Below are 17,238 nucleotides of genomic sequence, written 5' to 3'. Positions count from 1 at the left end.
ATTGGATTTCATTAAAATTATGAGCTTTTATTTATCAAAAGCCATCAGTAAGAGTTAACAGACAACTCACAGAGCAGAAGATACCTGCAATACACACACTTGAGAAAGGACTCATAGTCAGAATATACAAAGAACTTCTAGACATCAGTAAGAAGTAGACAATCCGACCCTCAGCGACCCCATGGACCGCAGCCTTCCAGGTTCCTCCATCCATGGGATTTTCCAGGCAAGAGTACTGGAGTGGGGTGCCATTGCCTTCTCCAAATTGAAAAATAAATGGCAAAAACTTGAAAAGGTTATTCACAAAAGAGGATATTCAAATAGACAACAGATAAATGAAAAGGAGCTCAATTTTATAAGTTATCAAGGAAATGCAGATTAAAGCCACAATGTAAAAGTATTTAATACCCACTAGAAAGCCTGAAAAGGAAAAGACAACTAATATCAAGTGATAGCAAGGACACAGAGCAGAAAGAACTCTTCTACACCGCTGGCTGAAGTATGAAGTAGTACTCCTGCTTTGAAAAACTACTTCACAGTATCTATTACAAATGATTATAAACCTATTCCCCTGACTCAGCAATTCCACTCCTAGGTAAAATACCTCAACAAAAATGTGTGCACATTCATCAGAAGACATGCAATAGCATGTCATGTTAACACAATTTATAACAGTAAAACTGTTATCAATTCATATCCCATCAATGTATAAATTACAGTATATTTATATAATGGTAGACTACACAGCAAAGAGAATGAATGAACCATAGCTACATGTAACAGCATGGATAAATTTCACAAACATAATACTGAGCAAAAGAAGACAGAACTAAAAAGCTAGAAGTGCATGATTCCACATATATAGATATGCCTATATGCTTAGACACTCAGTTGTACCTGACTCTTTGCAACTCCATAGACTGTAAGCCATCAGGCTCCTCTGTCCATGGGATTTTTCAGGTAATATTGGAGTGGGTTCCCACTTCCTTCTCCAAGGGATCTTTCCCACCCAGGGATTGAACCTGCCTTGCAGTCAGATTCTTAACCAACTGAGCCACAGGGGAAGTCCTGATTCCATGCACACAAAGTCCAAAATCAGACACAATTTATCTGTGGTGTTAGAAATCATTAAAGTTATTATCCTTTGAGAGGGAGAAGTACAGTGAGGGCTGGTGGTCTCTTTCGGGGTACTTCCTAGTCAAGTTGTTCTTTTTGATTTGGGTGTTACAGAGATGTATTCACTTTGTCAAAAATTAGCAATAGTATACCTATGAGTTGTTTGAATGTATGTTATATTTCAATAAAACATTTATCTGAAAAGTGCTGTGAGTTCCAAATATATCTTACACAATGCGAATTCTCTCTAAAATTCTCTACACACAGTTCAGAGGAATGATCACTCCTCTTTTCTCTATTTTGCCAGAAATAGAATACTTGAAAATGGAATCTAATCCTATATTGGAAAAGAAAAACTGTAATTTTTATGGCATAGGGTTATTGCTCCTTGGAAGAAAAGCTACGACCAACCTAGACGGCGTATTAAAAAGCAGAGACACTACTTTGCCAACAAAGGTCTGTCTAGTCAAAGCTATAGTTTTTCCAGTGGTCATGTATGGATGTGAAAGTTGGACCATAAAGAAAGCTGAGTGCCAAAGAATTGATGCTTTTGAACTGTGATGTTGGAGAAGACTCTTAAGAGTCCTTGGACTGCAAGAAGATCAAACCAGTCAATCCTAAAAGAAATTAGCACTGAATGTTCATTGGAAGGACTGACGCTGAAGCTGAAGCTCCAATACTTTGGCCACCTGATGTGAAGAGCCGACTCACTGACAAAGACCCTGATGCTGGGCAAGACTGAAGGCAGGAGGAGAAGGGGACGGCAGAGGATGAGAGGGCTGGATGGCATCACCGACTCGATGGACATGAGTTTGAGCAAGCTCCAGGAGTTGGTGATGGACAGGGAAGCTGGGAGTGCTGCAGTTCATGGGGTCCAAAGAGGCAGACACAACTGAGCAATTGAACTGAGCTGAACTGTAATAGGCAGCAGAAAATGGTATAGAAAATGACTCAAATATAGGCTAATAAGAACCACGTATTTGATTTTCACTATAAAAGGATACCTCTCTAACGGTTTAGACTATATATTCCCAGATTTTTTTTTCTTTTAGCCACAAGGCATGTGGGATCTTAGTTCCCCAATTAGAGATCAAACCTATGGCCCTTACAGTGGAAGCACAGAGTCTTAGCCACTGGATTGCTGGAAGTCCCCTAGTATCACATCTTTAAAGGCTCTTCATATGACAAGGTATCTGATCTCTCATTACCCTTATAATTCTCTCTTATGTGTTCCCAAATCATGCAATACTTAAAGCACAGTCTTAACAGCCTCAAATCACAGTAGTCTAACCCAAATATCACACATTCATTAATGCAGTCTAAGAATTTCCAGCACACTGCTGGTTCATTTAAAAGTTAACTAAAACAACCAGATCTTTTTCATAATAAAAGTCAGATTTACCACATTCTGTATTTTTAAAAACTTAATTTTAAAAAAGTTAAACAGAACACTCAATATTTTTCTTGCTAAATGTAACTTTGTTGGCTTTGGCTTATCACTCTAGTCTACAGACAGCACTTTGATTCTGTCTGCTATCATTTTAGGTAGCTCTGTGTAATCTATATATATAATTCATATTTCCTCTATGTATTTATCCAAGTCATCACTTAAAAAATATGTTCATCCCAAACTGTCAAAGACAGACATCGAGAGGGTGTTGCTAGAATCCTGACTTAAAGCAGCATTTCCCAAAGTATGTTCATGTAATACAACTCCAAATTAGCAAGGGATGTATTCTGTGAGTTTAGGTAATGTTGGGTTACCAAACCATTTCTCAGTCCTTACAATTCTAATGCACGTGGTAAGTCTCTAAGAGGGGATTAGAGTATAAAGTGTTTCCTAAACTTAGCTGACTTAGAATCTTTTTTAAAGAAATCTCTTCTCATCCTGAGAAATCAATGTTCCTGGAAAGACACTTTAGGACATACTGCTTGAGGGTGATAATGATACATTAGCCAATATTCTCTGGGGAAGAGACTGTTTTTTTAGCTTCAAACCTATCTAACTGCATTATCATCTAACCTACCTCAAGCTCTCCCTATTATCTGAAGGATTATCAAGATATTGCCAGATGCAGCAATAATATCTTGCCAGTCTAATTTATCACAAAGTGAAATAGGACCAAGTAAAGAGGATTTGGTATTAGGATTATTAGTGAGCCATGAATGCTCAGTCTACTGTGAGAATTATGCTCAATAAAAAGCTATGAAGGTGAGAGATATATTTTTAAAGTTTCTCACTAACTTGGCTACATTTTAAAAGTTTCAGTGATTAAACACTAATCTTTAGTTTCCTGGGAAATTCAGTTATATGGGACACCTCTTTTTTCAGTGACATTTAGTGAAGTTTTGCTATGTATTAAGAATGAGTTATTTTAAAATGTATTACTGAATACTATATATTATATAAAGAATCTTATAATAAAATATTTAAATTTTTTAAGGTTTTCATTTTACATATTTTGAAATTCTTTTGAAATCCATTTGAAAGATTATATTTGACAAAAGAGATGGTCTTTGTAAAAGAAAACAGATACAAACAAGTGTATCAAAGTCCGTCATCATTTAGTGACTTCATTTCAGAACTGGGGGTAGAAGGATAGTAGGCTTTACTTACTAAAAAGGTATACACAGACAAATCATGTTCAAACAGCACATTTAAAATTGAGCGAGGAAGGATACTCCCATAAGACAGTACCAGTACTGCTAATCCTCCATACTGTCTACTGGGTCAGTAGGTCTTATGGACTCTGTGAGAGAGGGAGAGGGCGGGAAGATTTGGGAGAATGGCATTGAAACATGTAAAATATCATGTATGAAATGAGTTGCCAGTCCAGGTTCGATGCACAATACTGGATGCTTGGGGCTGGTGCACTGGGACAACCCAGAGGGATGGAATGGGGAGGGAGGAGGGAGGAGGGTTCAGGATGGGGAACACATGTATACCTGTGGTGGATTCATTTTGATATTTGGCAAAACTAATACAATTATGTAAAGTTTAAAAATAAAATTAAATTAAATTAAAAAAAAATCAACAAACAATAAATGCTAGAGAGGAAAAAAAAAAAATGTTGTTGAGATAACTGGCTTCCATTAGCAAGCATGTGATTGGCAGGATGATAAAGTCTTTTCACTCACAGGTCAGCTATTTCCTTTTCTTTAGAAGAGGGCAATTCTGATGATCCATCTTTTAGCTACAGTCTCTCACTGAGTCCCAATTCTCTTGCCTTCAGCTTTGATATGGTTCTAACTTTCCTCTTGTATCAGCTCATACTTGTCATCAACTCCTCTACTCAGAACAGCAAGTACCAGGAGTTTGACCTCAGGGCAAAGTCCGGGTGGGCAGGTAAAATTTGACCACTGGACCTACTTCCTAATCTTTCATACCCAGCAATTCGTGAAGCAGTATCAAATTCAAACTGAAAAACAGAAGCATGACCTCTTATAAGTACTATGAAAAGGGCTCTTTTGCCTTTCTAAGTACACTTGAAAAGAACTGTCAGCTGCCCTATTAAGACAGAAATGGATCACAGACCAGGAAAAAAAGAAGGAAAAGTGCAGAAATTCAACTGAAATGTAAATAAAAGTGTTAGCACCCTCTTTATGTTTGGTGATATACTACTTTACATAAAAGTGTTAAAATAATATGCTGCTATGAAATATCTTTATGAAGGCAGGAACATAACACTATTGAAACTTTAAGGCATCCTTATTTAAATAATCACTGACACTGATAAAAAAATTATATCACCTTATATGAGATTAAAGCTTTCAAAACAAATTTTCTTTTTGGCCAATTTCCATACTTAGAATTTTACCACTAAACTATTTGTAAGTTAATCTGAAAAACAAATATAGGTGAAAAGTAACTATTGTTATCAAGTTATTATTCAATCCATGCCTCTGAAATCATAAAATTCATGTTATATCACCATGGTCCAGGACTTAAAGAATTAGCTGCATCCTGTTTTAGAATAGATAAGTACAAGAAGAAAGTGTGATTAAATGTTAGCATTAATAATCAGGGAAAATAATTTTAAGCCTCTTTTAAGACTAGAAAAATTAATACATAAAAAGCTAGTTCATCAAAATTTTCTATCCACTACTCACTTTCACTGCATACTAACGACCATACTTTAAAATTGTGTTTTATATTAACTGGTTATTTCTATATTAATCTTTTAACAGTTTTATGTACTTGTAATAATTCTCAATGTTTTAGAATTCTAATGTCAGAATTCTAAATGTTTAGAACAGACTTTTTTATTCACTTAAATCTCTTCAAGAAATTACCTTGATGAGGAAATGTCAATCTGGACTTAATGCCTCTAAGTTGCACATACCTGATAAGTAAATCAACCAAAAAGACTTGAAATGTTTATTAATATTTATAACTATGCTTTTATAACAATTCCCTAGTGGGCTATATGCTTGTAAAGAGAATTTTTTTGCTGTCAAATGATGACTGTTTGAAGGAAGAAAGTACCTAGGATTAGTTTTATTTTATTTTATTTTTTATATCTTTTATTTTATTTTTTTTTTATTTTAAACTTTACATAATTGTATTAGTTTTGCCAAATATCAAAATGAATCCGCCACAGGTATACATGTGTTCCCCATCCTGAACCCTCCTCCCTCCTCCCTCCCCATTCCATCCCTCTGGGTCTCTGCTGTGAACCAACCACCTATCTGGACAAATCAAGGAACAGAATCTTTGCCAAAAGCATTATAAATTACGTGATCCTACAGCAACATGGATGGACCTAGGGATGAATGGACTTACCATACTAAGTACACAGACAGAAAAAGACAGATACCATGTGATATCATTCATATGTAGAATCTATTTAAAAAAATGATACAAATGAACTTACTTATAAAACAAAAATAGACTTACAGAGATTGAAAACAAAATTATGGTTACCAAAGGGGAAGCGTGAAGAAGATGGATAAATCAGGAGTTTGGGATTAACATATTCACACTACAATATAGTAGTATAGTAGTATGCTGAAGTGCTGTGCTTAGTCCCTCAGTCAGGTCTGACTCTTTGCAACCCCATCGCCAGCCTCCTCTGTCGGAGATTCTCCAGGTAAGAATACTGGAGTAGGTTGCCATACCCTCCTCCAGGGATCTTCCCAACCCAGGGATCAAACCCACGCCTCCAGTTTTGCAGGCGGTTTCTTTACCGTCTGAGCCACCCAGGAAGCCCCGTAGTAGTACAGCACAGGGAACTCTACTCAATATTCTGTGATGACTTATATGAGAAAATAATCTGAAAAAGAATAAATATATGAATGTGTTTAACTGAAACAACTTGCTGTACACCTGAAACTCACACAACATTGTAAGTCAACTATACTCCAATAAAATTTTTTTAAAAATTATGTGATCCTAACTACAATCTTCAGTTCAGTCGCTCAGTTGTGTCCGACTCTTTGCGACCCCATGAACTGCAGCACACCAGGCCTCCCTGTCCATCACCAACTCCCAGAATCCACCCAAACCCACGTCCATTGAGTTGGTGATGCCATCCAACCATCTTATCCTCTGTCTTTCTCTATCCTCTATCCTTCTTCCCTCAAACTTTGCCAGCATCAGGGTCTTTTCAAATGAGTCAGCTCTTCGCATCAGGTGGTCAAAGTATTAGAGTTTCAGCTTCAACACCAGTCCTTCCAATGAACAACCAGGACTGATCTCCTTTAGGATGGACTGCTTGGATCTCCTTGCAGTCCAAGGGACTCTCAAGAGTCTTCTTCAACACCACAGTTCAAAAGCATCAATTCTTTGGCGCTCAGCTTTCTTTATAGTCCAACTCGCACATTCATACATGACCACTGGAAAAACCATAGCCTTGACTTAGACAGACCTTTGTTGACAAAATAATGTCTCTGCTTTTTAATATGCTGTCTAGGTTGGTCATAACTTTCCTTCCAAGGAGTAAGAGTATTTTAATTTCATGGCTGCAGTCACCATCTGCAGTGATTTTGGAGTCCAGAAAAATAAAGTCAGCCACTCTTTCCACTGTTTCCCCGTCTACTTGCCATGAAGTGATGGGACTGGATGCCATGATTTTAGTTTTCTAAATGTTGAGCTTTAAGCCAACTTTTTCACTATCCTCTTTCACTTTCATCAAGAGGCCCTTTAGTTCTTCTTCACTTTCTGTCATAAGGGTTTTGTCATCTGCATATCTGAGGTTATTGATATTTCTCCCCGCAATCTTGATTTCAGCTTGTGCTTCTTCCAGCCCAGCATTTCTCATGATATAATCTGCACATAAGTTAAATAAGCAGGGTGACAATATACAGCCTTGATGTACTCCTTTTCCTATTTGGAACAAGTGTGTTATTCCATGTCCAGTTCTAACTGTTGCTTCCTGACCTGTATACAGGTTTCTCAAGAGGCAGGTCAGGTGGTCTGGTATTCCCATCTCTTTCAGAATTTTCCACAGTTTATTGTGATCCACACAGTCAAAGGCTTTGGCATAGTCAATAAAGCAGAAATAGATGTTTTTCTGTAACTCTCTTGCTTTTTTGATTATCCAGCGGATGTTGGCAATTTGATTAAGAAGAGGTGGCAAGAATACACAGAAGAACTGTACAAAAAAGATCTTTACGACCCAGATAATCATGATGGTGTGATCGCTCACCTAGAGCCAGACATCCTGGAATGTGAAGTCAAGTGGGCCTTAGGAAGCATCACTACAAACAAAGCTAGTGGAGGTGATGGAATTCCAGTTGAGCTATTTCAAATCCTGAAAGACGATGCTGTGAAAGTGCTGCACTCAATATGCCAACAAATTTGGAAAACTCAGCAGTGGCCACAGGACTGGAAAAGGTAAGTTTTCATTCCAATCCCAAAGAAAGGCAATGCCAAAGAATGTTCAAACTACCGCACAACTGCAGTCATCTCACATGCTAGTAAAGTGATGCTTAAAATTCTCCAAGCCAGGCTTTAGCAATATGTGAACCATGAACTTCCAGATGTTCAAATTGGTTTTAGAAAAGTCAGTGGAACCAGAGATCAAATTGCCAACATCCACTGGATCATCTACAATCCTACATGAGATTATAAACTAGAACAGCATAAAATTCGTAGAAAACTGAAAAAATAGTAAACAATAAATATCAAAGGACTCAGTTTTCTATATAATCTTACTAGGGGAAGAGGACAGCAACAAAGATAACTATTTGTGAAGAAAATAGCTCTACCATCAATAGTAAGAATATCTTCTGGTAAACTGAAATGGAAGTTCAGAATCCACTTTTTTCATTTTCTACTATCTTCTCCAACTTAGTAAAGCTAATCATCTATAGATCTAGGTAGCTAACCATCTACAGATCTAGGTCACTCATAATAGTGTCCCTTGTTTGGTATAATACACGAGTGCTGACTGTAAACATAAATAAATGTGATTATATTTTAATTGTTCAGTGCTTTACAGATTATAATTGGGCAACAGGAATGGCTTTTCCAATTTCCTTCTAAACATGACTTGAAATACGAGTTATTTCCACATGATTCACTGTCATATAAATATTCCTAGCCAGTTTGTGGATACCGTGATTCTCTAAAGGATTGTTAAGTTCCATAAGGATGGAACTATCTCTAGTGATACTTTTGTGCGGATTTTAACCACATCTCCCCTCTCCAAATAATTAGTACCTAGTAGTTCATAAATACTTATTGAACATTGGCTTGAAATGAGCAAAAGCAGCTCTACGTTCAAACATTTATTGAAATCAGAGCTCTTTAACGTCACTGTGGAAGAGTTTACTCATACCAATGGTGGAGCCCCATCTATCTCCACCGCCCCCCAAAGGGGATGGGAGCATTAATAGACTGATATTTAATTCTATCTTCATCTGGTTCTTCTTGCCAAAGGCAGCAGTCACTCCTGTTGTCAATCCTAACACTCCTGAGCCCTCTTACTTGGATTTACCCCTCCTCCACACTCTTGCTTGATTAAACATCTTAATCCTGGGATTAAGAAAGAAAAAGGAGGGGTAAAGAGGAAGAAGAGCATAAGAAGAAAAATTATGAGGGAGATGAGACAAGGTAATATGGAGAAAATAAAGAAAATGGCAATATAGTAGAGATGTTAAAGAGTAGTAAAAAGAATAGAAGAGATTTAAAAATCATCACACTTGTCATTATATTTAGAGTTATATGACTGGAAAAGAATTATGTAAACGTCACCACCACCACCATAATTAATTACCTTTAAAAATTAGTTTTATCCTTCTTTCTGGAGGCATGCAGAAAAACCATAAAAATAGCATTCTTTACACTGACAACATTTTAATCAAGGGATTCCTTTTTAGGTTGTAATAATTTATACTTAACTTGGGTCCTAACACCAATGTTATACTACCAAATTTTCATATATGACCATAAAATCACTAAAAACTTAAAGTATCAATAAGAACTTAAAGTATCAATAAACCAAAGGATAAAGTTAGTATTTAGTCATGTGCTTTGCTAATAACAACTAAATTAAATAGTCACCAACAAGAATGCCCGATGAGGTTGAGACACTGAATGGATACAGGTTCAGAGAGAAGGACCAAACACCTAGTTATCAAAGAAGCACTTCTCTAAAGAAAACTTGTTTCAAGGCAAAAACAAGCATTCCTGTAGCATTAAAAAAAAAAAAAGAAAAGAAAAAGGCAAGAGGTAGAAAGCAATAAATGAAAAGCACATTATTACATCTTACTTGTCTGAGGTCAATAAATGCAAGTTGTAGGGTATCCCCTTGGAATCCTGGCACCGGCTCAGAGCTGGCGAACACTATTAAAAAAAAAAAAAAAATATATATATATATATATATATAAACAAAATTGCAAAATATACAAGGGTTTAAGTACTAAATTAATTTCTACTCATTAAAAATATATTATAATATTTACAAGTAATCATTTCAAATAAAGACTATTTATAACCTTCAATTTCACCACTGAGAATGTTCTCCACACCCATTACCACAAATATTTCAATCATTTTAAACTTCTAATCTGCCATTTAATTACTCTAAATCATTAATTACAATAAATTTTAAATGGTTATCCCACAAAAGTTCAAGGGTAGTAATATACTTCAATCAAGAAATGTTTTTTGACTCTTTTTAGCCTAAGGTGAATAGAAGCATTTTGAAACTATACCGATGGCATGGTTATCAAAATATTTCAAAACATCTGCTTTGTTATAGAATATGCTCCATAAAATCCTACTTCTAGCTAACAGCAATAATAGGCAGCCATGTAAGAAAGCAACATACAGGTAAGATGTTCGAATTAGCAAAATGAGGATGATGCAGGAATGTCTTTCTTTCAAATAATTTTTTTCCATAAAGGAATCCCAGTTCTTTAAAAACTAGGGACATCTTAAAAATTAGATTTCATAAGACAGATTTCTTAATATCTTTAGACAAAAAATATTTTGAAAGAGCCAAGCTACACAGTTAGAGATCATAATTCCCAGACAAGTGATTAAACCCAAGCCACTGCAGTGAAAGTGCTGAGTCCTACCCACTGGACCACCAGGGAATCTCTTTCAAAAATTTTTTGTACTTACAAAAATTTAATACTAGTAACACAGCTTTGTTTAGTTAATTGAAGACAATCTAAATACTAGTTATTCGGAAAACAAAAGCCTTGTGGCTCATTAAAAAGACCCTAGCATTTTACACACTTGCTTCTCTGATAAGAATATGAATGTCTGCCACCACTTGCCCTCCCCACTAATACCGACTTTTCTTAGAAAGTATTGCAAATTTTCCATTTGTTAATTTATCTGAGCCAGTATTTTAGAAACCACAAAAATTTTTATATAGATTTTGGAATAACAAAAATAATTCTTAAGTATTTTCTATGTGAAATATAGTTTAGAAAGGCTCAAAATCAACAATTAAAAAAAAAAAACATAAATATATGAAAGTCTAGAACAGCTTAATTTATTTGGCATTTTTGGAGAATGAAGAATTCAAATTAAGTTTTTATTGTGCTTGTTGTACAGTTAATGATCATTTTTACTTTAAACATAAAAACTTTTTTTTCATCATAAGCATTTTTTCCTAAAATTTTAAACTGCATCATAATTCTTTCCATGTCTTTTTAAAAAATAATACTAAATACTATTTAAACTTTTCTTAATTCTCCTCATTGATAACCATTAAGAACAATTTTTATTCTACACAATAAATTCCCAGGGCTGCTATAGTATTAACTGTTTTCTATTACATTTAATAGCTCAGAATGCTGTGTTAAGTTCTTGTGTCTATATTTTATAATTTTTCTGCCTTCTCTCTTACAGTTTTAACATAAATTCGTACTCCCTGCTCTCTCACTCATCTCTTATTATGTCATCTATAATCTTCTTGAGCAGGTAACTCAGCTAATTGTACTAGAAAAGTATCTAAAGGAAGAGAAAATACAGCCTGAACAGGATCCTCTCCCACAAGTAATGTGAATGAGTTTATATATGCCTTTGAGTATATGTACCTTTTAGTTACTCAGAGTTACACCATTTTCCTCCCCACTTCCTGGTTCTCTGCTAGGTAGGTACTAAGTAGCTATGCCCATTAGATAGGTGACTATATTCACCTTTCTCAGGCCCCCTATTTCTGGAAAACTAAGATTCATTCGGCAAATCTAACATACTTTTCATTGTTTAGTATAATTTATTCACATCACTGTCTTTTCATATAATGGAAAGTAGAAAACTTTGGGACTTCCCTGGTGGTCTAGTTGGCTAAGACTCTGAGCCCCCAATACAGGGGGCCTGGGTTCCATCACTGGTCAGGGAACTAGATCCTACATGCCACAGTTAAGAGTCTGCATGCTGCAACTAAAGATCGCATGCTGGAACGAAGCTCAAATTTCCCATGTGCCATAACTAAGACCTGGCCCAGCCAGAAAAGAAAAAGAAGTAGAATAGTTTCATACTGGTGCAACTCCATCACCCCCTACCATGGCCCAGATAACTGGGTTACCTCTCTTTAATAACATGAGATCTTAACTGAAAAATAACAAGCAAAATTCTAATACCTTAAAAGTAAAGATTTTTTTTTTAATCTAAAAAGTTCTTTTCTTAAGACCATCCAGCATATTGTTGGCTTTTTTGGCAAGTCTCAGGCTACTCTTTCCAAGTAACAATTAACTATTAATCCCCAGTGGTCTCTAACCAAGACTATAAATGTTAGCTCAGCTTCTACCATCACCATATACACATACACACACACACAGACTTCCTATAACACAAAGAGACTTACTTTATATATGAGACACAAAAATCAGCTCAATTCCAATTATACTTCAATTATTATCTACTTAATCTTCCAGAGTTTTTCTACATGGAAAATAATCTGTCAGTTTTCTTCTCTTTCAATTCCTATTTGAGAAACTATAGTTTAATAAGCCCCAATGCTTGGCATTAAACCAAAGAGCTTAGTGTTAAAATTATAATAGTACCATAAATTTATATAGTACTTTATAGCTTACAAAGCACTTTCTCACATACCATCGTCTTTGATCATTATAATAACTTATCTTAGTAAACAGGGCATGCAGATGATGGATCACAAAGTCTTGCAGCTAGAAAAGATACTCTCTTGAAATATCTCTAAGAGTCCTCTGAAGGCTCAGTTTAAAGGCACCATGTTCTTAATTTTAAAGGGCAGGAACGTTTAAATTGATTTGTCCAGGATCACACGGCTAATTCAGATTTCCTGATATTCAATTCATTGATCCATAATCTGATTAAGTATTCAGCCTCATCTTATATACCATCTCTCCTAATTATGTAACCAATATGGAAGTGAAATTCACTACTTTATAGCTCTCAGGTCTTTCCCACAAATGATTCTTAGGGATAAGAGGCTTCGTATCTTTTTCTTTACTTCTTTAAAACTCTGATGCAGTCAATCCTGTTGTTTTTAATCTTCTACAGTATCTTGAGTCTGAATTTGTATCTACCTTAATTCAAGCTATCATCATTTCCTGCTTGGATTATGAAAATACACTCCCTATTGGGTCTCTCTGCTTCTTGTGCGCTATCTTTCCATCCACTTTCACCAGTATGATTTATATCAGATGTAAATATGATTTGTGACACTTCATAGTTTAAAACCTTTCACTGGTTCCCCATCACCTTCCCAGTAAAGTAGACAAGTAAGGTCCTTTATAACCGATCTCTCTAAACTGATCTCTTACCACTTCTGTAGGGGCGCCTGAAACTTCTTCCATTCCAAACCACCTGCACTTCCTTCTTTGCGCCACAACCTCTTTCACAGCACCTCTGCTCCTTCTGCCTGGAGCATCCTTACTCTTCTTCTTCAGTGGGGAACTCTTACTTATCCTACCTACCATTCCATGTATCTTCTATGGAAGACATCCATTACCCTGAAGGTTGGGTTAGGTCCCACCTCTGTGATCTCACTGCAACTCCTAACACAGCCTAACTACAGTACCTATTTTGCTATCTTATAATTCATTGTTTACCTGTCTGCATTTTCCCACCAGACCATATGACTACGGGACAGTGTAAATCTAGAACATTCTGTGCATATTTAGTGTATTTATTTCAAAATAATTAAGGGTGGCTAAGAATACTCCAAATGTTTCCTTTAGCCAAAACTAAATTGTGAGTTCATCCACCAAACAAGAAGCTCACAGAAATAGAGATTTGGGGGCTTTTTTTAACCTTCACATACTCTGTGCCTAGTGTACAAGAGATATTCAGTAAATGTGTTGAATGAATGAATAACACAAATAATTCATTTATTCAAATGTTGTTCCAATAATTCTAGAGACAGATTTCAAGCTATGAACTTCTTAAAGAACTGATGACTAATTTTGTTTGGGGATCCCTTTAGTTTGTCTTCAGATCCCTCCTTGGCTCATTCACATTCTCATTTTGTATATGCTTTGTCCTTTTCTTTGTTCTTCTCTCTTGGGCCAGCTTTTTATTATTTTTATTTAATAATACCTACTTCCTAATATGATTTCTTTGTCTTTGTCATTTAGTCAGACCATTAAGAGTATTTTTTAAAAACACATGTTGATTTTGGTCTTTCAATAAGATATTTAAAAACAGGTTCCCAGCTTTCTAAAGTTTTTTGTTGCTTTTTTTTAAAGAAAGCCAAAATCTTTGGGGTTTTTTTTTTTCTCTTAGTGCCTCCAATTTGATTATTTCTTCTTAAAAACAAAATAACTTCATGATATATTCATTTCCTCTTATTTTTTGCTATAACATGGAACTTAATACTGATTCTGAGTTTAAAAATTCTCTAAGATTAGAGAGGGAAGTGCCATCTTATTGGGAAGGTAGAACTTCGTTGTATTAGTCTAACTGGGAAGAAGATAAGACTGCATTAATTTAGATGAAACTGAAAGCAAAAAATAACATCTGCTAGAGAAGTTGTGGTAATAATGACAGAAAAAAAACAACTTCCAAATTGTAAATCTATGAAGTTTTAAGAGAATAAACAGTATCTATAGGGAAAAAAAAAGAGCTTCCCTGGTAGCTCACATGGTGAAGAATCTGCCTGCAATGCTGGTGACCTGGGTTCAACCCCTGGGTCAGGCAGATCCCCTGGAGAAGGAAATGGCAACCCATTCCAGTATTCTTGCCTGGAGCATCCCATGGACAGAGAAGCCTGGCAGTCTACAGTCCATAAGATCACAAACAGTCCAACATGACTGAAGCAACTTAGCACACATACACATGGGGGAAAAAGCACTGATTATTTGTAAATATAACAAGACTTTAAGTAGGAAAATATGCCCTTCCTGCCCTCAGGATCTATGCACAGATGTACAGGATTTGTATGGAGGGAGGAAAGATGGCTAAGAAGTCAGGCTGTAAGTATACATCTTTGGCATGAAAACATAAATCCTTAAACAATCTTGTCCTAGGCAGACACTTATCTATCATAAGATGTAGATTATTTGGAAACAATCTACACAGAGTAGGAAAAGTTGTCAGGGGTTGGGTGGAAGTAGAAGAAAGAATTTCCAAGGAATCAGAAGAGTAAACAGATCAAAAGACTGAAAAAGAAGATGAGGAGGCTAAGCTAAATAAAGTCTCAAAGCTTTGCTTTTGGATAACAAGGCAAGGGCATATAAAATGGAATAATTTTGTAACTAAATAAATGACTGAATATAAATACAAACAGTCTGCCTATTGAGATTTCTCATAATTCCATTTCTCATGCTGAAGATTTAAGGTAGCTAGTTAGAACCCAAACTTTGGCTAGGCAAAGTATTCTATGTGGAACAGATGTGTTATTAGAAGGGATGACGAAGAGCACCATCTAGTGGTTTTCCTAATGGTGAAGAACTCATGCCTGGAGTCCGAGGACTTGTGAGATTTCTGGACTGTTATATTCCATTACACGTGGCGGTGGAGGGCAAGCCTCTGGAACCAACTGCCCCTGTACATTCGTCACCCCACTCATATAAGGTAGTGTCTATTCCTCTCCCTTTCTTGGAAAAGGAGCAAATTTGATAAATTTGATACCCTAAAATGCCATTAAAACCAGGAACAAATTCAAGTAAGCAAATAATATAATAGCATCCAGCTCACTTAACAACAACAAGAAAAAGATACTGAAATATCCCCTCATACCATCAATATAATTTTCCCAGAATCCTTTTATTTTGGCGTGCAGACCTTTTTCAAGGCTAGAAGAGAGGCCCTGAGATCATAGCCACATACATACAAAAAAGTCTTTATAGGTTTTTTTGTTTTTTGAGGTGGGCTAAGTCTTTGTCCAAATGCAAAACAAAACAAGGCCTTCAAATGTAGAGATTCACCTACTTCTCAATAACTCATCATTGAAAAAGATACCAGTGCTCTTTAACGTGGAGCTTTTCTAGTGCTTATGAATTTAAGATGTTAAACTCTTAGGAGCTGATGACTTCAACTAGATTTTTGTATAGAATATGTTATATGAAAAAGTATATTCTCAAAAAGTATATGAAAAAATATAGTCTTATTCTGGGTACTTCAAATCCTTTGGAAATGTTTGGTTATTTTTTTTAGAGTTGTGAAGAATTTCTCAGATATCATTACAGGAGCTTAAGAGGGTATTTTAATTTTTTCCTCTACACAGTTGCATTTGTAAGATATCTTATACTGGAACCCAATATATAAGACATGTTTAATAAAACAAAAGCACATACACAGACTTAGAACATCAGCTTCATGACAAGCTTGGCAAATGCCTCTCCAACTAAGAAGTGATTTCTCTGGAACTTATATAAAATCTGTAACAGGATCAAAGGGTCAGTGTAGTTCAGAAGGGGGCTACATTTGCAGTTCCAAATGGATGCCTTCCTGACTTCTCCAACCATATAGTTATACTAATAATATTGGTTATGGTCAAGTTAACAAAAAATACGCACTTTATTCATGCATAAATACTACCTAATACTCTCAATCCATCCACCTTTTAACTAAATTAGGTCTGCTTCTTATACTCTCTCACAGTGCCATCTACTTCTCTAAAATTTAACAACCTGTAATCATATTTATTTGTGCAATCATAAAATGAATGTCTTCCCACTGGGCCTAAAACCCAGAGGGTTAGGACCTTTTCTGTTTTGTTTACACTGTATCCCCTAAATGCCAAGTACTTTGTAGATGTGAAGAAAGTAATTAATATATGACTTTGATGTTCATATTCTTCTTTGTCTTAAATTTTACTACCTCTGAATCCTAGGATATATTTTGGAAATTATTAATTCCAAATCCAGTATTTCACAGGAAAAACTGAGGCTTCTCAACTGTTAAATACCAAAGCTACTTGTTCAAATCCAGGCAGAGCCAGGACTAGAATGATGGTCTTAACTTCCTGACATGTGCTCAAACCATCTTAAGACTAGATCAGTGCAAAGAAATAGAGGAAAACAATAGAATGGGAAAGACTAGAGATCTCTTCAAGAAAATTAGAGATACCAAGGGAACATTTCATGCAAAGATGGGCTCAATAAAGGACAGAAATGGTATGGACCTAACAGAAGCAGAAGATCTTAAGAAGAGGTGGCAAGAATGCACAGAAGAACTGTACAAAGAAGATCTTCACGACCCAGATAATCACGATGGTGTGATCACTCACCTAGAGC

At 35.7% G+C, this 17,238-nt stretch overlaps 1 protein-coding gene across 8 annotated transcripts in view; it reads right to left on the bottom strand.

The window, feature by feature from the left end:
• The window catches only part of EXOC6 (exocyst complex component 6), a 191,561-nt gene that overhangs the window by 29,945 nt on the left and 144,378 nt on the right, over positions 1-17,238 (bottom strand). For 7 of the 8 annotated variants that reach the window (XM_025274102.3, XM_044935318.2, XM_006073686.4 and 4 more), the window contains one exon: positions 9,831-9,904. In XM_025274102.3, coding sequence (XP_025129887.3) covers positions 9,831-9,904 — 74 coding nt within the window. Of the gene's footprint in view, positions 1-9,823; positions 9,905-17,238 lie in introns of all 8 variants that reach the window. The other variant, XR_003106194.3, reaches the window with a different exon arrangement.

Source organism: Bubalus bubalis, chromosome 23 (assembly GCF_019923935.1).
Source record: "Bubalus bubalis isolate 160015118507 breed Murrah chromosome 23, NDDB_SH_1, whole genome shotgun sequence".
NCBI lineage: Eukaryota > Metazoa > Chordata > Mammalia > Artiodactyla > Bovidae > Bubalus > Bubalus bubalis.
The sequence above is the reverse complement of the archived record's forward strand: the minus strand, read 5'-3'. Positions and strand labels throughout refer to the sequence as shown.